General features: G+C 43.1%; 1 protein-coding gene across 5 annotated transcripts in view; it reads right to left on the reverse strand.

Annotated features, from left to right (window-relative positions):
- CRIM1 (cysteine rich transmembrane BMP regulator 1) overlaps window positions 1-22,653 on the reverse strand; it is a 181,504-nt gene that overhangs the window by 128,430 nt on the left and 30,421 nt on the right. For all 5 annotated transcript variants that reach the window (XM_080686662.1, XM_080686661.1, XM_080686658.1 and 2 more), the window contains exon 2: window positions 12,788-12,961. In XM_080686662.1, coding sequence (XP_080542788.1) covers window positions 12,788-12,961 — 174 coding nt within the window. The remainder of the gene's footprint in view (window positions 1-12,787; window positions 12,962-22,653) is intronic.

Genomic DNA, 22,653 nt, shown 5'->3' on the forward strand with positions numbered 1-22,653 from the left:
TTCTCCCTTAACACTGGAAGCTCAGGGGGACTGGGACCTCATCTGTCTTGTTCTCCTTGCACCTAGCAGTGTCTGCCACACAGCAGGTGCTCAATAAATATTTGTTAAATGAATGAATAAATGAATGAATTAGGGGAAACTTTATAGGTATTTGCTAAGAGTAGGTAATTATCCCCCCTTCAACCTGCCTTTATATTTTCAATATATAAACTTCAGAATAAACATGCTTTTGTGAGTCAGAGGGCTTCTGAAAACGACTTTTAAGGCTACTTTTAATTTTAAATCTGTTAACATCTGTGCATAACAGCACTGGGTCCTCACTTTTTCACGTCAGAACTATACAGGTGGCCCACAAGCACTCGTGATGCAAAGACTGAGGGTGCCCGGCACAGAATGGCCGAGGGGACCCATGTGAAGAAGGCACAGGCTGCCACCCAGCGCCTACGGATAAAGAGCGTCTAAGAATCGCTGTTGCGTACGGTTCACAACCTCAAGAAAAGCTTCCAAACACAGAAATGTACTGGAGATAAAGCTGAGAAAACGTGAAAACAGGAAGATGTCCCCGGGGTACTGTTCTGATGCAGGTATTTAAATGAACAGGAAGTCAGATGCCATTGCTTTGCTGCCTTGAGCTTTGAGTGGCCCTTCCCTAGTGATAAACAGCAAAATGACTGCAATACTAACAGAGCTGAAAGAAAGCACCCACGTCAAAATATACGGTAGGCCCGTCACAGGTCCTTTGATTAAACTAGTCTCTTCTTAGCTACCAAAGACACTCCCGAAGAAACATCATCCAGCAGCTGGAAATCCAGATGAAGACTCCAAACTGCAGTATGTACAGATGAATGTCTTGAACACAGGGGCAAAGATTCACCAGGTTCAAAATCGGGGCATTGACTGCAATAACTTTGGAGTCTACATGCACATCTTTATATGTACGTTTGTAGGCGTCGAATTTCACACAAAATGTGTATTCCTGCGGGATTCTGTTTGCTTGCTTTTTGGTTCTAGGCTCTCTCTGAAAACAACAAGCCATTCAGCGAGGTGCTGCCACTGAGCACAGGGCAGAAACATGTTATTGCTTTTGGCCTCACGACTGTCCTTTCCCGCTTCGTAAAAAGCCTGTGTTGACTGTACTGTGAAAAAAATTAAAGGAAAGAAAAGCCCTACTGTTGTAACGGTGCCAAGAAAGTATAAGAAAACAAACCCAGATGCTAGAATCCGAGGCATTTCCTCTGCTATGTGACTATGTCCTTTAACTGAAGGTCAAAAGAACATGAAAGAGCTGAAATATTTTAAAGCCTGAAATGGATATTTCTGTGGCCCTCTCAGCTTATGCATGTCAGTGACACACATTTCGCTGACATTTAACAAGCAGGATTTATTCAGAAGCATTCAAGAAAAATCCTGGTATCACTTTCCAACACGATTTATTTACATTTCTGGTGCTTTATATTAATACGGATTGGTTCATTTCCCTGACAGCCCAAGTCCTTCCAAAATGGCAGTAAGTGAATCAAGTCCTTCTTAGCCCATTTCACATTTACTACCCCTCATCCTTCAATACATCCATGTGCTGTCACTTTATAACCTCTTTTTCTGGGGACATTTCATTTCTTTTTGATGCTATGGATAATAGTAAATAATGTGAGATTAATCTTTTTATTTCACTTCTTAGGAGGTACTTGACATAGATTTATAAAGAGCAAATGTGTTTTCTGGTAATAGGAAACAGTACCTCAGCCCAAGGGAAATAGAACACAATCAATCATGTTATATTATGTTAAACACACACACACACACACACACACACACACACACACACACACACACACATCAAATGGGCCACCCCATTTGGTAAATGTGACTGATATCAGTCAAAGTTTTCAAAACACATTTAAACAAAGAAAGAAATGCTCTTAAAAATCTTGATGGAAAAGTTAGTATGATTGAGAAATAGACAACACTAAGTCATGAAGTATCAATTAGTGTGTGATTTAATTAAAAATCCATCTGAACTGAACAGTGATACAACTGTAAGATGTGGCGAAGATTTAATAAAGATCTCACATCAATCAGAGAGCCGTAAAATACAGCAGCAAAGTCCCACTGCAGAGCCCTGAATGGCCAAATAGGGAGGCTCCTGAAAAATACTACTTCCCTTGAGAGTGGTCCAGAATGAATGAATCTCAGTAATGTGGAGACCTTCCTGCTACCCCGGATCCTTACCTTCTTCCCTAGCGTTCTTCTTTCCATATATAGAATTGGTGCAGTTCATAAGCTTTGTGTTTTAGTTATCAGAATTCCGAGTTATTTGCTGGAATGTTTTAAATAATTCTGTTGGGAGTCAGCAGGGTTACTAATGGACATACCATCTAATCATGACCCATAGCAGCTCTTGTCCACACAGAGGAAAAACAAGCTCTCTGACTTGTTGCTGTAGAAATGTCAACATAAGGAAGACAGTTTTCAACTTTATCTCTCATATTTCCTTTGCTACTCAATAGGGTCAGCTTCCTGGCATGTGGGAAACAGACAAAACAGCTCAATAGCAAAGCGGGGTGTGGTTGTTATAGTGATAAGGGAAATGAAAGTGGAAGGAGTTTGAATAATATTTACTTGGAAAGTCTTCCCTTTTCCTCCATAAGCTACTCACAAAGTACATAATATTACAATGATTCTTAAAAAACACACAACACAACCTGTTGGAATGTATAGCCAGTATTTAGACTCTATGACTAATTTCTACCATCGAATAAGAGCATAACTTTCAGGAAATTCCTAATCAGAGAATGGAACACAATTATCAGTACTGTCATATTTAACAACAAATAGGTCACTGCAGACATGTCCATATCAGGTAAGATAAAAGTAATCATACGGTAGCATTTATTTCCATGTACAAACTGTTATGTCACCATGTCTGTCTATGGTGCTTTCCATGTATAAACTGTTATGTCACCATGTGTGCTTATATAAATTCACACATGCACATGGGACATATGTACATACAATGTATTTCTTAGCACAGGACATACACAAATACATTTGTGACACGTATGCTTTTTTAAGAGAAAACAAACATGTTCCGTATGCACATGAACACACACTGTCATAAATGGTATGGGATACACTCTCTGGACTAAAGATGTTTGTTTAGCTATTGACATATCCAAAGGACCCCTGAGGAAATGAGGCTTGAATTTAGGCCCGGCTAGGTCAGGAGGCACAAAAGAACACATAGGTAACATTTCTGGGAGTTCCATGCCGCACTGAGGTGTGACACCACTGACTGATTTCATTGGAAAAATTCCTGACAGCACAGCAACAAGCTGGCTCCCAATCAGAAATCATTCAGAAGATTCCACTGCGATTAGCAATCAGAGTGCCAAAGGGCACGAAGAACGTCTAAGTGGAAGAATGTTGTATGTTCTTTTTCCTACTGCAGGGAGAAATCGTAACTTTAAATATGATAGGGAGGCTTACGAACCTCACTAATTGCCCAGATCTGGGTCAGACACAGCGGAGACCATTAGATTTTGTTCCGTGCCTTAGAAAGGAAGCCAGCGAGGTCCTCCGAGGCCGCGGCAGGACCACCGTGGGAGCGGTCGCCAGGGCCCTGCTCAATGTGGTCTCGAGGATACTTCAGAAGCCACTTTAAATGCACCTCTGCCACCAACTCAATCTGCATCAAAACACCGAAACAGGCGTCCTTTCATGTCCACTGTTGCAAAAACACACCCCTGATATTTATAAACGCTCTGAGCGGCCGATTGGACCTTTTTTTTTTTTTTTTTCGGGGGGGAGAGGGAGGGGAGGGTGTCCAAAGCAGAAGAGTAAAAAAATCTTTTATATAATAAGTACATAAACAAGATCAGAAGGTATCCTAGACACCTTTAAAATGCCCTTCTGTGAAGTCAACAACTGGCGGCCTTACCTAGCGTTCTAACTTTTAGGACTTCTACTCTAAACAACAGAGCATGGGAACAGATTTGAAAGAGGGGAAAAAAAAAAAAGGTTCCTTATTTCATTTTCCAAACTGGGTAAAAGGAAGAAAAAAAAAAACAACACCTAAAAATACACAATAAAATATGAGCTCATTTTACTGCCACGCAGCTTTTCTCTACATCTATAAAACTTGGATTTTTATCTCCTGACAAGTATATGGATATGTTAAGAAAGAAGCATCAAATTTGTAACATTATTAATTCCCGTGTTGTTCCTTTGTTATTGGACCAGGAAAAGAAAGCCTACTGATAAGGAGGAAACACTTTACTTGCTTTTCGGGAAATTAAAAAAAAAAAACTCAGTTACAGAGAAAAGAATAATGAAGTGTAGGAAAACTAGGAAGTTGTCAGCCAGAAACAAATAAATTAAAAAAAACAACACATCCACAATTTAAAGGAACATTCCAGTCTCTTAAAAAGTCACACAAATATTAATTCATCACGTGTTAATGCCGCCTTCCCTCTTCCAACTGCCCCGGCAGTGCTCACAGCTGCTGCTTCCTCCTGGTGCAAAACACACTTAGCCACGGAGACTTCGGGTCAAAAGCAGGAAGGCACCGGATCAGAGAGTGCATCCCGAGCCTGAGAGAACCATCCACCCACAGGAATCCATTCTTCCCGTCTCAGAGACTATGCAGCTTCGAAAGAATCCGCTCATAGGTTTCAAAATAAATTACGGCAATGCCCAGAACAGCATGCTTAGTGAAGGCCAATATGAACCAAGGGATGAGTCACATTTTATTTTCATTGGAGCATTTCTTTAAAAAACCCAAATACTGAATTTTAGTGCTCTGTAATACCTTCCTTGAGAAAATTATACATTCAAAAATAGAGGCACCAGTCCTACAAGTAAATATAATAATATGTCTATGACTCGTAAAATAGCTTTTAAGCTGATAAAAATACGTTTTGATTTACTTTGACCAGTATCTTCTAGACTGCCTACCATGCCAGCACTATTCAGACTGCGGATGGCTCCTCTGCTCTATGACAGACGCCTGGCCTGCCTGTTGCCCTCTCATCTCCCCACTAGACTTCCTGGGGAGAAGTCCTTTCCATCATCTCGATGCTCTGCCCCCAGCAGCTTCACCAGCCCCAGGTCCATGCTCCCCACAGGTGCGGAGCATAGTCAGGAAGGGGCAGGATTAACTTTGGGGACCCTTGCTTCGTCCTGAAAGTGCTCTCCCACTTCTGCGGTGAATGCCCTGAATAGGAACTGCCCAACTAGAAAAGATTAAAATGCAAATGATGCCTGAAGTAACAACATTCTAGAATGTAATCAATAAAACTGATTAATTTTTTCTTAGAATATAGGTGTTGATGATAAAGAGAGAAAAAAAGAGGATGCTGGGCTTTTGGGGTGGGAAAAAGGTAAAAAATAGGATGGGTGGCCAGAGAGAAAAAGACAAATTTGGCAATCTTCACCATTTTGACTTGAGGTTAGTTCTACTCAACTTCAATAAGTGGTAAAAAGCATAGCTCTGTCTAGAGATACATCTTTATGTGTATATAGTACACACTGTCTCCTATTAACATTTTCTAGCTTTTTAAAAAATTAAAACATTCAAAGAGTATTTGAAGGATCTCTTAATCAAGGTACTAGTAAACATAAAATACTGGCAAGGGTGGGAAATGGAAAAAACAGTATCTAGCGAGAATCCTTACCTATATTGATACATGTATAAGGACATCTGAAATGATCACTTTCTGATGGAATGTAAATTCCTGCTCAAGTGATTATACTCCCAAACTGTTTCTTGAACTTTCCTTCTAAAAGACTTTTTTTTTTCTAGAAGCAGAACAAATATAAACTACCATGCTTGCCCGAGTTGTCCAAAATCCCAGATTATGGTTTTGGACTACCAATTACACTAATTCATGAGGTTTTAATGGCCTGAGCTTGGGAACAACAAGCTGATGGTCCCCACCCGGTGGATGGCGGACGGAAAGAGCGGGCCTGGGGCCGAAGGGACAGCTCCCACTCCTCTCAGGAAGGGCCCTGCCATGGGGAGAGGGTCCCCACCAGCTCCCTCGGCAGCAGCTGAGAGGTCTCCTGTGCGGGGACTCCTGATCCTCTGCTCACGTCAGGAAGAACCTTTGTGGGCCAGGGTTTAGGCAGACACAGCTGGGCAGAGCGGCCACTCAGCAGCTCTGGGTGAGAGAGCATGCGCCAAGCCCTGGGAATAACCGAGAGGTCACCTACAGCCAAGTCAGAAACCACAAACACGCAGGGACTGCTCGGGGCTACCAAGAAGCTGAAACATTAACCTTCTAAAGGCAGTCCTCCCACACCACACCATTCCAGCACCCCTGGAAGACAGAAATAGAAGGCGTTAGGGTGCTTTTAACAGTAACAGCAAGTATGTTTTTAAACATATGTACTGAGGATGTGGTAGTTAATCTCGAAACAAGCACACGCTTGTAACAAAACTGCTCAAGGACACTTCCGGAAGTCCTGCACTAACCTGGGCCTGGGCCTAGGAAGGCGAGAGCAGATAGCTGGGCTTCACACAGTGCGGACAGAAGAGAGGGCTGGGCAGCACCGGTAACGAGTTAAAGCAAAGAAAGGGGGAGGTCAGCAAACGGTGCAGGATGTTATTGGCTGTTTACCTATAATTGTACAGAAAGCACCCTTCTAAAGGTCAGGCTGAAAATTTGTTTTTACACCATTTATTGATTGTAACTCCAATGTGGCTAAATAAAATGCTCACACACACACACACACACACACACACACACACACTCTCTCTCTCTCTCTCTCTCTCTCTCTCTCTCTCTCTCTCTGCACTAGGATATAAACGATTTAACTGTGACTTTTCTGCTGGGCACAAGAAGTCACAAACAACCAGAAGGTCACTGTATGACTTCCAACAGTTAAAATGCAGGTATAATTATTCTAGCAACTGCTCCTCTCCGGCTGGTCTTAGGCCAAATTCCTTGAGTTTCCTGTTTTGATTTCCCAGATCGTCAAATCTGGTATCCGCCTTTTGGTAGGCCTTGTTTCCCTCTGTACCAGTTATGGAGACATCAAAACAACAGTTTGTACCTAAAACACGGAATTCTACAAGACTGATTTGGCTGTCAACCAGAATGAAAAGTCTACGGCGTATGAAAATAAATAACTTTGTCTACACTTTCTTTCCCCAGGACATTGCTGGAATTTAAAATGAAACACATATATTTAAGATTTCCAAGTCACTTTATCTGTATGCTCCAAAAGAGGGAAGATAAATCATATTATCAATCTGTGGTTACTTTTACAGAGAGGGCGACAGCAACACAGATTTAAAGTTGCGTAAGGGCCTGGCTGCCGTCCGTAACCAAGTCTCTGTAATGGCACTTGGACAGCCCCAGGAAAAATCCAATCAGCTGGGCCTTGGTGGTAGAAAGGCCCTTATCCACCTGGAAGATCAGGTTAAACAGCATCTTATTTGGCCAAGGGAAGGACTGGTGTTTCCCAACTTGATAAGCAATGTTAACTGAATTCCTCAAAAATGCTTCAAAAAAATAATACGCAGGAGCTAAAGTAATGCATTCAAAAGCGTGATACTGGTGTGGCTGGCCTGAGAAAAACAGAGTCTGTGATGAGTATGCAGCACGTGGCTAACTTAGAAATTAGGAATCGGTGCACATCACGTCCTGCAGCAGACAAGGCCCAGAGGGTCTTGCTTCAGGATAAATAAGAAACAGCGATGGGGAGGGTACATCTTTCATTGTTAGTGATGTTCATATACTCTATTATCAAGGATTACATAACAACTTCCCAAAGATGTTTGTCCCCCTAACTATATAAACCTCATAAAATGTACAAAACCCACCCATATCTACCCACCCTTCCACGGATATGTATAGTACCAAATAGCTGTAAGGACCTTATCAATGTACCCCTGGCTATATCATCATACAGTCCACAGCAGTCACATTTTGGGAGAACTCACAATTTGACTCTCAGTATATCTATCTGATCCTGTGGCAATGATTACACTGAATCATTGTTAGTATAGTTAATACCATAGGAAAGATTTGGGAATAATGACATTGAATACCATGCAGATCAATAGAACTGTAAAAAAAAAATCCACAGACAAAACGTGTTAGCCATATTTCTTATGTTTAGCAAAGTGCCAACAGGTACACTTATAGAAAGGGTCATCTCCACTAACCAACAATTTCCCAGCATCCAGTCTTAGGATCCGTTTTGTTCCTCACCATGTGACCCTGTACATGTGCTATGAAATGCCTCAATTGGGTTTTAATTTATTTTCATATTTACTTGGGAAAAAAGTTTAAAGACTTGCATAATGAAACCATGACTAAATTAGCCTCTGAAGTAGAGCAATTTATAACAAGTGCTTTGCTTTTAAAAAGGAAAATAGTGGAAATCAAGTCAGTCCAAGGACCACTTAAAGGCAAGCTGTTGTCTCACCCCAGCACAGCGAATACCAAGCGAGGCTGATTCACAGAAACCCTCTGTGGCTTTACTCAAGTCCCTGGAAAGCCCAGCAGTGGGACTTCTCCTGGGGGCTCGCTGGGGATACAGATGCCCCAGTCCAAGTCCAGTTCCGGTAAATCTGAGTCTCTATGTGACCATCAAACTCTCTCTCACTGAAGAAAACTAGGAGGTTCCCTCTGTGCCCGACACCCAGGCCTCACCGTGGACCTGAAGCCCCACGTGGGAACACAGGTCGGGCGGAGCGGGTGCCGCCGTCGTCCCTGGACTCAGATCAGGAGATGGCAGCAGGCTGCTTGCTATGGGTCAAGAGGGAATTCTGTTGCACCACCTCAAAGACGGAACGAATGTTTCGCTGTCACATCCATGTTTCTCTCTATATCCCTCTCCTTTCCTCTCTCTCCAAAAATAAATTTTAAAAATCTAAAAAATATAAATAAATACAAAATAAAACCTCCATCACATGGAACACATGCAGTCCGATTCCGTACCAACTCCATGCTGCTGTTGCGTTTATCTACAAAGCTTCTGGCTCAGGGTTTCTCCCCTATTCACTGCATCTGTCTCCTTCCCAGCATCGACTGCGTGGTCAGTCGCTGTAAGTACTCTCGGGCATAGCCCTCAACCTCCATGGCCCTCTCCTCTAGGACTCACCAGGAAAAATCTAAACCTGGTTAAACCCACCTCTCCTCCTACAAGACATGTGCTGCACTGCCGGAGAAAAGGCACACGCCTGTGCTGGCTGAGCTCCCTTCAGATGGGTAACCACTAACCTGGAGTAGCTGTGGGCGCGAGCAGGCGAGCCTAATGCATTTCCCTGCTGCGTTTACTCATCCTCTCTCTCAGATGCCTGCCTCGCATTTTCTCTCCCTCTTCAACTTTTCATACCTCTTCTTCCACCTCACCGTCAGCTGACCTTGTTTCATTCATCTCTGAGACACAGGAACAATTTTGCTCCTCTTCCTCCTCAAAGACTCTGCTCCTGCAATGACCATCACCTTTCTTACCTTACTGGTCTCTCCTCCAAATCATTCTTGTCATCATTCAAACAGGCTGTAACACCTCCCGTAGTTTTAAAGTCCCTCTGGACCAGCGGTCGCCAACTGGTGGTCTGGGGACCACTGGTGGTCCGTGAGGTCCAAAAGGTTGGCGACTGCTGCTCTGGACCCTATATCCTCCCCCTAAAACAGCCACCCCATTTTTCAGTTCCACCCTATCACAAATATCTCAAAAGAGTTTTCCCATTCTGTGGGAAATCATTCTTCTATGATTTCAGGTTAGGAACCCCAGAATCATCTTTGTGCATTTTCACCTTTCCCTCAAGTTAGATGACACTGTAGGTTTTTCTGTCAAAGTGCTGTGTACCCACCTCCTCCGTGCTGTTTCCCTGATATACCCCTACTCTCTCCTCCTGTGGCGCCCCATCTAAACAACTGAAGCTGCTCTCCAACAAGCCTCCTCACTGCAGCCTCTCACCCGCTAGCATCACCCCTCCAGCCCCAGTCTGCCCAGCACTGACTTCCCCATGCTCTGCTTCTCCCTGCTCATAACCTGCAATGGTTTCTGATAGCGCCAATGACCCGGCTTAAGTTCCCTGCACAATGATGAAGTCATTTCACAATCTGGTCCCAGCCTGCCTCCCATCTTTATTTTCTATTAACTATCAACATAACACCTTGCTGTTTTAGACTAGTTCCCCAAGTGTCTTACGTGGAAGTCATGCAAATCTCACGTCTACATTTTATTCTTTTGTCCACATTATTTCCCTTCCTGGATCCCACCACCATCCAAATTTCAAGTTGTTCCAAGTGCATCTCCTCCATGATGCCTTGGAGACTATTAGTATATAACAGCCATGAGGCTATCTATATAATAAAAGCATCATAAACAACCATTACGGCGGAACGACCAGAATGACCGGTCGCTATGATGCACACTGACCATCAGGAGGCAGACACTCAACACAGAAGCTGCCCCCTGGTGGTCAGTACACACCCACAGCGGCGGTGGTGGGAGCTTCCCCCGTCTCTGCAGCAGCACTAAGGAACAGCAAGCTGAGTGGTAAGGAGCAGCGAGCAGAAAGGAGCAAGGGATCCCGGACTGCGAGAGGGCGCAGGCCAGGCTGAGGGGACCGACCTCCCCTTCCCCCCACACTGGGCCTCTAGTTAGTACATAATTCCAGATCACAGTTTTTGGCCCTAAGCTCCTATAGCATTGCTATTAATGATTGAAACTATATACAGTACTCTATTTCCACTAATTCTCTCATTTGCAATGTATACTTAAATAAAAGTAGAGCTTTTTCTTCAAAATTGTTTCTCAGAAAAGGGAAACCCCCTACAACTGACTTCTTACAAGAGCTCAAATACTGCAGGGTGCTGTATTTTGAAAAACAAAGTACTATTTATAGAAGATACATTAACTTTAAGTGACCTCAACCAATCCTATTTCTGTATTATATAGAGGCCATCTGACAGAATCTGTTAAAAAGCGGGGGAAAGGAACAGAAATTTAATCAGCTATAGCAATTATTCCTGAGAGAATGATCTCAGAATTGGAAGTGCTGTATCTTGTAAACAGCCTTTTTAGAATCACTTTGAAAATCAATGCAGTTAAATCTCCACGTTGTCAAGACCATAAATATACACCTAACTAATTAAAAAATGCAACAGTCCTGGTTTTATGTGAAAAGATACTGTGTTTTAGGACAAAACTTCTTGTGGTAACATGGATTCAAAATCTGCTGTATCTCGTGGATTCAAAATCTGCTGTATCTCGACAACTTAAGATGGTAGCGAGAAGGGTATGCCCAGAGATTGGGTGTCAAAATGACTTGGAAGGTGGTCTAAGCCAAGGCATTGACAGCGATGCATTTGAAACATTTGAATAACACACTTTGGTGAAATGTAAGAATGGCAAAAACCAATCATCTAAATTGTTGTAGTATTTTATACCATATGGTTTTAAATATGTATGAGTAACTGACTTTATCATTTAAATAGACATTTGACCACTGCATCTACATCCTTGAAAGTTATATACTTGGCAAAACCCTATTTTTGGCAGGAAAGCGGGGTGGGGACAGGGGTGAGCAAAGAGTCAGACAGTAAAAATGAGTTCGTTAACTGACTGCGTTGTCTAATGTCATGATGTGACTGAAGAAAGACTTTACATGGTTAGTCCCAGGCTTCTGAGTGACCTGCTGTGTGGAGCTCAGCTATCCCATTTCCAAATTCAAGGACCAGACTAAATGTTATCTAAGACCCATTGTGGTTCTAAGATTTTTACGCCCATTTTTTTCTACTATATTCTCCTTTAATGACTCCACAGCACTGGTACATACAAATAGATGTTATCTACAGACTGTTACAAGTTTCTTATTCGTTATTGCCATTTAACATGACCTGGAAACTTAATGTAATTCAAGACGAAAGTCCTGCTCTACTGCCCTGATGGGTTTGACTTTGGACCTTGGAAATCCTTGGTATTTCATTTCAGAATGGCATCATTTTAGAGACAAAAGGTATATTTAAGCGTGTCTCTTTCAGTCCTCTTTTCTCCCTAGAAGAACCTGGAGCAGAGAGAGAGTTCAGTGACCAAGTGGTACCCAAGCCCAGGCCTCATCCTCTGTTAATTCTGCCACGGCACCAAGCTCTTGGCATGCCACTTGAGATGACTGTAGCTAGGAATCATATTTTCAAGTCCTCAATCTTTCTTCTAGGTAGCATGCAGGAATGTACAAGAGTTATGAGCCATATTCGTGTAATTTTCTTGTTATTTTAATATGATTCCTGACTTCATTCTAGAGGTGAAGTACCCAGCGATCCATCCACACCCATGGGGCAAAATCAACCAAAGCCTTCAATCGTCACCGCACAATTTTCCCACCCCAGCTCAGGAGTGGATGCTTTCTTGCCAGATGAGCTGCATTTCTAATTAGCACTCTCCTCATGGAGCATCTTCCTGTGGTAAATCAAGCAGAATGGACCAGGGGACAACAGATGCTGATCTCAAGCACACCACTCGCGAAAGCTCCATTACGGGGAGGTGACCTAGGCAAGCTGGCACCAATTGCCTTATTCATACAACCATAGCATTATCGGGCCACGGCTCCCAGGACACACACACACACACACACACACACACACACACACACACACGTGTGCGCACACACCCCATCACGTCAGTGCCTGGTCAACTTGATGCATCTTGTCTGGGATTATAAAAGCTATCCATCTCTGTGAGCTCGTCTTTGCCTTCCCAGGCTCAAATACTGTCACTGCTCAGGTTCCACGATGCTAAGCTTACGATTGTGAAAATGAGTACTTACCCTGAATCCTCTTTAAAGCTGAAAGACACAGATCCTTCCTTGGAAACTCAAAGGGGTTGTTGCAGTTCCGAACGGTGACACATTCGCATTTCCCATTGATAATATTGCAGCCGGAGACAAGGTTTTCTTTACATGGTTCAAAACCAAGCAGTTGGTCATCATCCCAGTTCTCATCTGTAAAACAATTAAGAACCACATAATGTTTGCCTGTTAGCTTCCTTCAAAGAGAGGCCTGTTGGAAAGCAAAAAATGTGCAAGGCTGTCAAGATTAGCATCTGATTTGGGCACCTCAATTTACGGAAGGCCGTCTGGCTGCAATTTTACAAATGAATGAAGCCCAACCTCCTGATAACTGAGGAGACTGAAATATAGCCGCCCATGTACTAGTAGACAAGCGTTTGTGATAAAAACCACTGCTTCTCTCATGTGTTATTATGATCATTGACATTCCTTTAAGATTTTAAACACAGCTTCCTGGATTTTCCCATGTTCAATCAAATGACTAGGGGTCACATTAGTCAATCTACAAAAGTATTCCCCAAAAGCCCACAATTTTTTACGCCATCTGGTAGAGACCACCTTCGGGTTTAAAATGGCTCTCAAACTTAATACACCAAGGCAGGTAATAAACATAAAAAATCAGACACCAGCAAAAGAGTTAAGAACGGGATACAATGGCGGAGACTCCCTTCAGTGCATTTCAGGAGAGATGCTAACATCCATCACTAATCACAACCAAAGCCAGAAGGACAACAAAACCGAGGACTACAGCCTGGTGAGAGGCTGAGCTAGTCCATTTCCGAACCCAAGACCAAAGAAGTGTGCTGGTCACAGAATGGAGGCTGGAGGAAGCAGACTATGAAACCCAGCTTCCACGGGACTCAGCTCAGACAAATGACACAAAAATGACAAACCGTAGACAGACCCAATCCTAAATAATATTCCTCGGAGTTGAAACACCTCCTATAGGAAACCAGATTATTTCTCTATGAATCTCTGGGATGTTATGTGGGTCTCCCCACCCCCATCCCCCCTTTACGTTATCTTTACTAGATACCTTATCGCACCTTTAAGTGGGTACTGGCTGTTAAAGAACATGTTTCTGATACCATATCTGAAGAGAATTTTTTAAAGTGCTTGAATTTAAGATCCCTTAAACCCGTTGCTCAAACAAAGGCAGGTAGAAAGCCATCTTAAGAATGTGTTTTCTCGAAGATGGTGCAAATGAACAGCCATGATTCTTATGGGGCTAATTTTTACTTCGGGTGACATCGCTGATTTATTGTATAAGTTAGGCAAAAGACTTTCTTTCCTACACTGAAATCAGTAACTTTTTGGTCAAGGGGTCTTTGGAAGGATGTCACTTACAATGTAAAGAGCTGCAGTACGATTCTTTGAAAGGCGAGGATAGAAAACCTCCTGTGTTTTAATTTCAGAAGCTCAAGCTCATAGGAGATCAAAGGCTTAGCTCTTCGTGAAATAAAGATTTGAGAAGCTTAAACAAAACCACAGTTTATCTGTTTTAATGTTTGTTTTCCTATGTATCTGGTCTTCAGAAATGACCATGTATATATGTATATATAACATGCACACACAAAGGTATAGTCCTATCATCAAGACAACAGCGAAATTACTAAATTACTCTGAAAAGGAAACCAGAAAAGAATACATTGAAACAATTCAACATGGAAAAGTGGGTGATCATTTCATCTTCAGTTCTGATAAATAACAGAGCAGCACATGTAAATAATTTATCTCTATATTTAACTGTGGACATGCTATTCAGTACCACCAGCCTCATCCAGGTAAGTGACATTTGCCACGAAGGAATTTTTGAGACCGTATATTTAAATGTGTAACTCAAATAAAGTTCAACACCAGGAACTTAAAAACTTCTAAGAAATTCAAGTAACGTTTGAACCACTGAAAAACCATACTTCTCTTCTTTCCCCTAGTCTGAGAAAAACTCTTTATTACTATGTTTATAAATATGTGCAATTAACACATCACCAAACTGAGTGGATTCTGATGCAGATTTTCCCGCAGAATAAACATCCCTTCCCTTCATTGTAACTGGAACTCCCTGAAGTCATCCCTTTCCTGAACTACAACACCCTCAACAACCCAGACCCCCGGCCACAATTCTCCCGTCCCTCCGCTACCCCACCATTCCCCACACTGTCTGTCACCACAAACATCTTTCTCAAAAAACCAAACCTGCTCAGTGGTCCAAACTTCTTACTGAATATAAAAAGAATAAAAACATAAGGTTCTTCATGATATGTCTTGTACCTACTTCTAGACTCCTCTTCCGCCAATCACCCCCATGTCCGCGGGCTCTAAGCCCACTGAGATCCTCACTACAAACCCTTAATAATGCTTCCATGCCTTTGCTCATGGAGTATCATCCGCCCAGACACCTCCTTCTCTTCGTCCTCTGATAGTTCCTATTCATCCTTCAAGACCCAGTTCAAATCCTACCTCTTTGAGAGTCTTGTCCAACACTGAGCCACTCCATCCTCCATACTTCTGCAGACACCTACAAAGACCTTTGTCCCCTACGGTGATGATTTTTTTTGTTGTTAGGCCAAATTTCCCCTCTAGACAGAGTCCTGACAAACAGAGCCACGTCTTATCCAACTTTGAACCCCGTTAACCGCAGAATTTAGTGTAGTGTTCAATATCTATCTATCTAAACTTTCATGTCACTGGTATGGTCAATGCTGTTACCTATGCTTTTTCTTTTAACAGAAAACGTTTTGTTTAGGAAGTATGTCTGCATATACATGTACACTCAGACATAGAAAACATCACAAGGAAAACTATGTTTCAATGTAAAGAATATGTCTGCACAATAAACATCGCATTTAAAACGCGGATTAGGAAGGCATTCACGAGGCACGCATTTTGAAGAAATGCTTGGGCACATTTTGGCACCTTTCTCACAAGAAATCATCTATCATCAGGCTGCTTCCCATTGCAGCTCTATGACTCCAACCTCTTATCTCCTGGCTGGCATCGACGGCCCTCCCACAGAGTCCATCTCTGAGCCAATTTGTTTCCACTGCCAGATGCTTTCTCGGCCTCCCCACAGCAAGGCCCTTTCCCCCGAATGTGGAGTCAAATGAAAAGGCAGCTGCCCTTCATGCTCTCCCTGGCTCCTCACTGCTGCCGGCTTCGCTCGCAGCCGAAGCCTCTTGGCGATCGTGACAGCTGTCTTGAAGAAGCACGGGAAGCCTGAGGTCCCCTCAGGAAACGCCCTGGCCACCCTGGCCGGTCAGGAAGCATCTGACTCTGAAGCCAAACATGTCTTATATGTCGGTGTTCTTTTGGAGAGAAACCCTCTCCATTCTATGTCCCCATCCTAATCAATGTTCTTCTTCTTGGAAAATAGTTCCTTTGGCAACCACCGCCTTATAGGATCAAACACAACATGCTTCTGAGACAAACGCTATTATGTTTTCCTATTACAGAGCATTATACTTTAAAACCACTTAACAGCCACAACGTAGCTGAAGGTTTGATCACAGAAATCAACGCTGAGCCCAGTGGAGCTGCTGACAGCACTTGGGAAATCTGAGGTTTTAAAATCTTTCTCCCCAAGTAAATCATATATATACAGTGCCCGGATCCAGGTTCTGGTTCTCTGTCAGATTCCTGGTTTCTCCATGGACCTGTGGGGGTGGGGAGGTAGAAGGAGTTAAAAAACAATAGTGTCTTCCTGGTACATCCATGTGACAAAAATTCTCCCAGCCTGAAAGCTCAAGGCAACTGAGATAACTCTGCAATTGTTTTTTTTAATATATGTTTTCCATTGATTTTTAGAGAGGGAAAGACAGAAACATCGATGTGAGGGAAACACATGGATTGGTTGCCTCCTGCACCAGTCCTGACCAGGACCTGAGCTACAAGTGTATTTTTAAGCGTGTAACTTCCGCAAGATGCCATATGAGGATGTTATTTTCTCTAAACAAAAACATGAGAGAAACCTAATAATTTCATGTATGGACTGAAAGCCGTGCATGTTCCAATAGGTCCCAATATGTGGGTACTACAGTGAAGAGCCAGTGATATCTGGCTGCTAACCTAACATCGCCACTTGGGTGATTACAACACACCTCGAACTACGATGCTTCTCTCTCGAGGCGGCCGCCGTGCTCAGGGAGGCCGCGGCAGTGACGCCACGTGGACGTGCCACCTCATTCCAGGGAACATTCGTAAGATGTGTCATCAAAGGCTGAAATTTAATGACTTGTACCGCTTCAATCACGGAAATTCTTAAGGGAAATTGATTTTTTTAATGCTGTTTATTATCTTGTCAGTAGGATTTACTACAAGTGCGTGGCGGGGACAAATGCAAGGACCGACTGGCAGAATTTATACACGTGCGCTCTTAAAACAAACAGCATCTCAGCTTCTATGCGTGCTAAGATGCCAGCCGTTTTACCACCATCGCTTTGGCATCACCTGTGCAAATGCTGACAAAGAATAAAAACATGGAACATTTAATGTGACTATGAAATACCTTTGACCTCACTTTGGGGGCCCACACTTTGAGAACTGCTGTTCTAGAACAAGAGCATGTCTTACTGGTATACCTGGGCCAAGGCAAATAACAAAGGACACTCTGGGTACCTCTTCCCTGAAGTTACCACTGAACCATGTGAGTTTTTTAATATATATTTTTACTGATGTCAGAGAGGAAGGGAGAGGGAGAGAAACATCAATGATGAGAGGGAACCATTCATCGGCTGCCTCCGGCACACCCTGTAATGGAGATGGAGCCCAGAATGCTGGGCATATGCCCTGATCAGGTATCGAACTGCAACCTCCTGGTTCATAGTTCAAAGCTCAACCATTGAGCCATGCCAGCCAGGCAAAACACATATTTCTTTCGTGTGAAGTAGCTGATACAGAACTGGTAAACAGGAAAAGAAAGGCAGGATAATGCAGAAGTTGATGTTGGTTCACAATGTGACTTTTTTTGCAAGTTTTCTCATGATTAAAGGAAAAGCCTTAGCAGTAAGTGGCCACCTTTAAGAAAAGCTTGATAAGCTTGTTTAAATTCCTCTCTTTAGTGCAAGAAATGGCTGCTCTGGTGCCTGAACCTTCCACTACATTAAACTGCCCAGGGAGGTTACAAATTAGAAAAACAAAACAAAAAAACGAGCCATTTTCTCCGTATTTAAAAATAACGAGGAGAAACTACCCTTGGATTTTACACTCATTTCAGATGAACCAGGTCTCCGTTAAAAGTGAGTGACGTCCATGCTCCGTGCCCCACAGGAAGAGCGGCATGAGCTCGGGCGTGGCTAAGGCTGTCCAGGATGGGCTGCCCAGGCTCGGGGTGCAAGGGCCACCTGTGGCTCACACCTTTGTCGGTGTTGCTATGTGAGTTCCTCTTTATATTTATCCTCTGTGTACACAGTTCCATGGGTTCTGAGCGACCTGCCCAACCCTATTTTTCTCAGCAGCTCTCCTGTCTTAGCGGAGTGAATGACTGCAGAACATGCTTTTTTGTCTTAGAAGCACACCTGTGGTGTCGAAGCAAAAACACCTGTCCTTCCAAATAGGCACATTCTGTCCTAACCTGGCCTCGGTCTTTCTGCCCACAAAGTCTGTTCCGACATTTCTACCTTCCATATTTGACACAAAAGGTTTTAAAAGTCTTAGTGGTAGTGGAGAAGAGCTTCAATCCTGAGTAGGAAAGGGGGTGTTGAAGAAGAGGGCGTGAAGGAAGAGGCATCTTGGAGCAGGTATGAAAACACATCCGAGCCCAGATCAGGGAAGCCGCAGTTCCAGGGGACATACCCCTCTGTACCCTGCCTGACTACTCCTAGATGCCACCTCTGGGCCCTTCAAAAGACCTTTCCGTCTGCTTGCTGGTGTCTGAACTCCCCCTAACGGAGCAAAACACATTGGGTATGACTGCACTTGCTGGACCAAGTGCTGTGTGTTCATCCGAAATAGGGCTTCCTGAAGGCAGAAGGCCTTTGTAGATGCCGAGCCTTCCTTTTCCTACCTTGTATCTGCGCAGGTTAATGGAATTTACTCCAAACCGAGGTATAGCCACGCCCCATTATGTGGCAATCCACTCACCAGAAACATGGGACAGCAGATATTAAAAGGCAAGAAGCAACTTCACAGTACACACTCAGAAGCTCACGGTAATGGAATTCTGTTGGCGGGGGAAAGGCTTCTGGGAACATATATCAAATTAATTCTCCAGCTGTGCACATATCCCCATGCCTAGAGCAAGATGCAAATAGCTAATACTGGCATCTCTTTCCAGGCCGGCCTAGAAACTCCAGTGTAATGTAAAATCGTGGCTCCTAACTCCCCCAATTTCTGGCGGGCTGTTATCAGGCATTCGGTTCTGCTCAAGGAGGAGTCGGATGCAGTGAGCTTCCATTCTCTCTGCTCCAAGCTTAAGGCCAATGTTCCAAAAGCGGTGCTTCCCTCCCCTCGCGGCCTTCCTGGAGCTGTAATCAGTGCAACGCAGGAAGGCAGAATTATGGTTATCAAAAATGATGCCTGTTACAAGAATTTGTTTTACAAACATTTCCACAAAGTGAAACTATGTTGGGCATATGTAATCACACACCAGAATGGTCAAAGCCAGAATCTAAAACAATGGAAATACTAAACTATGCACACAAATACTGTTTCAAGAGTAACTCTTAAACCGACATGAACCTCTAAATTATAACAAACATGATCCTTGATTCATTTTATATCCAAGTGGGGAACTCTTTAAAAAACAGTACTGATCCACTATACTATATCAGCTTACAGTAAAATATTAATGATAAGCAAATGTTCCATATTGCTGTAATTTTTGTCAGATACCTGAGCAATACAATTAACGGAGGAGGACCAGAGATGAACTATATAGGCCGTAGATTCTTCATTCATCCTTCCTTTCAATCATTCATTCCTCAAGCAGATATTTGACTTTCGATTGTACACCCAGAACTGAGCACGGGTGCTAAGGATTTAACCCCCCAAGTACAATTTTCCATCATTCTAACCAAAACCGTACCAAGTATGTGAATAAAATGTTTCTAGGAATCCTGAAACGGAGGAAATGGTTAAGTAAGGGACGGATAATTTCCTATTTGGTTGCAGAAGCTAGTGGGGAACAGAGAGGAGTTTAAGACAAGACCAGCAGTGTCTCCAAAAGCAAGGAATTCATGGGACAAGATGAGGACAGACTGGCACTATAGAACCCCAACTCTCTGACCTCACAAGTCTACCTACACTAGGAACTATCCATCACCCTTAAGTAGAAAACCAGACAGAAGTGGGGCAGGCCATGGTGAGGGCGCCGGCCCAGGAGACCACAACCTCAGCTCTGCCCTTAGTTCACAGAGCAACCTTGAACGAGGCATTTGGCTCTCTCGGCTCCAATTCTTTCGTGACTAAAACAGAGGTGGAATGATTAATACAGGAGGTCCCGCTACTTTCTCCTCCGGTTTCCTCGATTCTTGCATCTTCGCTGAAACTGTACAATGCTAACAATTTATTATTGGGGACAGTGTGAGAGAATCACCTGCTGATGGTATTTGACGGACAGGTCTTAGACTGCTCATGTGAATTTTTCCCACACTACAGTTATTTTGACTGTACCCTATGGTTTCATTTCCTCGGCGTTGAGAATAGATCCCAAAAATTTTAAAGGAAAAACTCAGGCCTCTTCCCCTGCCCAGTGTTTATGTGGTGCTGTACTGGCTGCCTACGCAGGCACACACCATTATTAAGCAATACAGTCCTCTCAGAGCTTAATATCCCTTAAGATATGTAAACTCCTTGTCTAATCAGCTTGTAAGAATATTGGTTTTCTGTTATCAAATGTACTGCTGATTAAAAATTAATATATCAAGCTGAAACCGGTTTGGCTCAGTGGATAGAGCGTCGGCCTGCGGACTGAAAGGTCCTGGGTTCGATTCCGGTCAAGGGCATGTACCTTGGTTGCGGGCACATCCTCAGTGGGAGGTGTGCAGGAGGCAGCTGATCAATGTTTCTCTCTCATCGATGTTTCTAGCTCTCTATCCCTCTCCCTTCCTCTCTGTGAAATATCAATAAAATATATATTTTTTAAAAAATTAATATATCGCCAAAACCGGTTTGGCTCAGTGGATAGAGCGTCAGCCTGCGGACTGAAAGGTCCCAGGTTCGATTCCGGTCAAGGGCATGTAACTTGGTTGCGGGCACATCCCCAGTAGGAGGTGTGCAGGAGGCAGCTGATCGATGTTTCTCTCTCATCGATGTTTCTGACTATCTATCCCTCTTCCTTCCTCTCTGTAAAAAATCAATAAAATATATTTAAAAAAAAAATTAATATATCATGCCCTGGCTAGTGTGGCTCAGTTGGTTGCGTGTCGTCCCATGCACCAAAAGGTTGCAGGTTCGATTCCTGGTCATGGCATGTGCCCAGGTTGTGAGCTCGATCCCCAGTAGGGGGCGTGCAGGAGGCAGCTGATTGATGTTTTTTTCTCTCCCTCTCCTTTCCTCTCTCTCTCAAATCATTAGAAACATAATTTTAAAAATTCATATATCTTAATTGAGGGGGAAATTATCATGGAGATTGTTTCATTCATATTTCCTCTCTTCACCTAGATATTAAAAAGCCATCCCTGAATAAAGCCAGGTGATTAGTCATCCCTTACGTGCCTTGTTCATCGTGTTTTATTCTCCTACAGAGGTGTGCTAGTGTAAATAAAACTCAGGGACGGGTGTTATTAAGACCAGCCCTATCAAACTTCTCAAGGATAGGAAGTTGGGAAGCAACAGTCTACAAAATAAAATCCAACATCTGGCCATCCAAGTCTTTGGCATGGAATTCAAAGCCTGTTTAGATCTGATCCCAACCCACTTGATCAACCTCATCTCGTCCACTCCTCCCCCTTACTCCAGCAATACTTAATGACTATATGCTCCCGAACTGCCGGGACTCCACGGCTCTGCACAAGCTGTCCTCCTTCTTCTAGAAAGCGCCTTCTCTTGCCTTGCTTTGAAAAGCCCTCCTCCGTCTTTAATACTTTCTCCAGTTTCATTCACCTCTAGGGACTAAATTAAGTTCTATCTCCTCTGTAGGGCTTCTACTGTCTATTAAAATTAGCTCACTCAAGGCAGCATGAAATGGCTCTTCTAATCTCCACCACCAGAAAGTGGCTTCACTGACGCTGAAGGTCGAGTTTGACTCTTCTGTTTGTCATTGTGCTGTTATAGGGCTTAGCAAATAGTAGCTTGGCAAAATAAATGCCTGCAGAAGGAATGAACAGGAACAGGGGTGAGAGGATAAGGGGACTTGATTTTATTCAAGGCAATCGGAATCTTTAAGTGCCAACCTTTTTCTGGAGAGCAGGTTGGGTGGTAAGGAAAAACAAGTCCATTGTTCAGAAATAACAGAAGCATCTTTGGCTCTCGGTCTTCCTACTTGTGGAATATTAACACTAACTCACGTTTTCTTTCTACCTCAACACTATTAACCAACACTTCCATACGTCAATAAATATTTATGACATGTCCAATAAGCGAATAAATCTAATATTCCTCAACCATGTCAGGTAAATAACAAGTAATAAACTCTATTGTCTTCCTTTCTACACTTCGTCTATCATGATCATCATTAATGTGACACAAGTTAATGCCTCTTGCCAGAAAGGGACCTGTGGGTATAAATAATGTACCACTGTATAAATATGAATGTGTGCTCTAACTTAAAATCAGCTAGCCAAATGGCCAGGAGCAAAACAGAAGACCAGATATAAGAATGCCTTTTTTTTTTCTAGATTGCACTCGTCCCAAAGTATGAACCACTACAGCGAAAACCATAAACGTGACCAGAATTTCAAACAAGAACA

Source organism: Plecotus auritus (assembly GCF_963455305.1).
Source record: "Plecotus auritus genome assembly, chromosome: 8".
NCBI lineage: Eukaryota > Metazoa > Chordata > Mammalia > Chiroptera > Vespertilionidae > Plecotus > Plecotus auritus.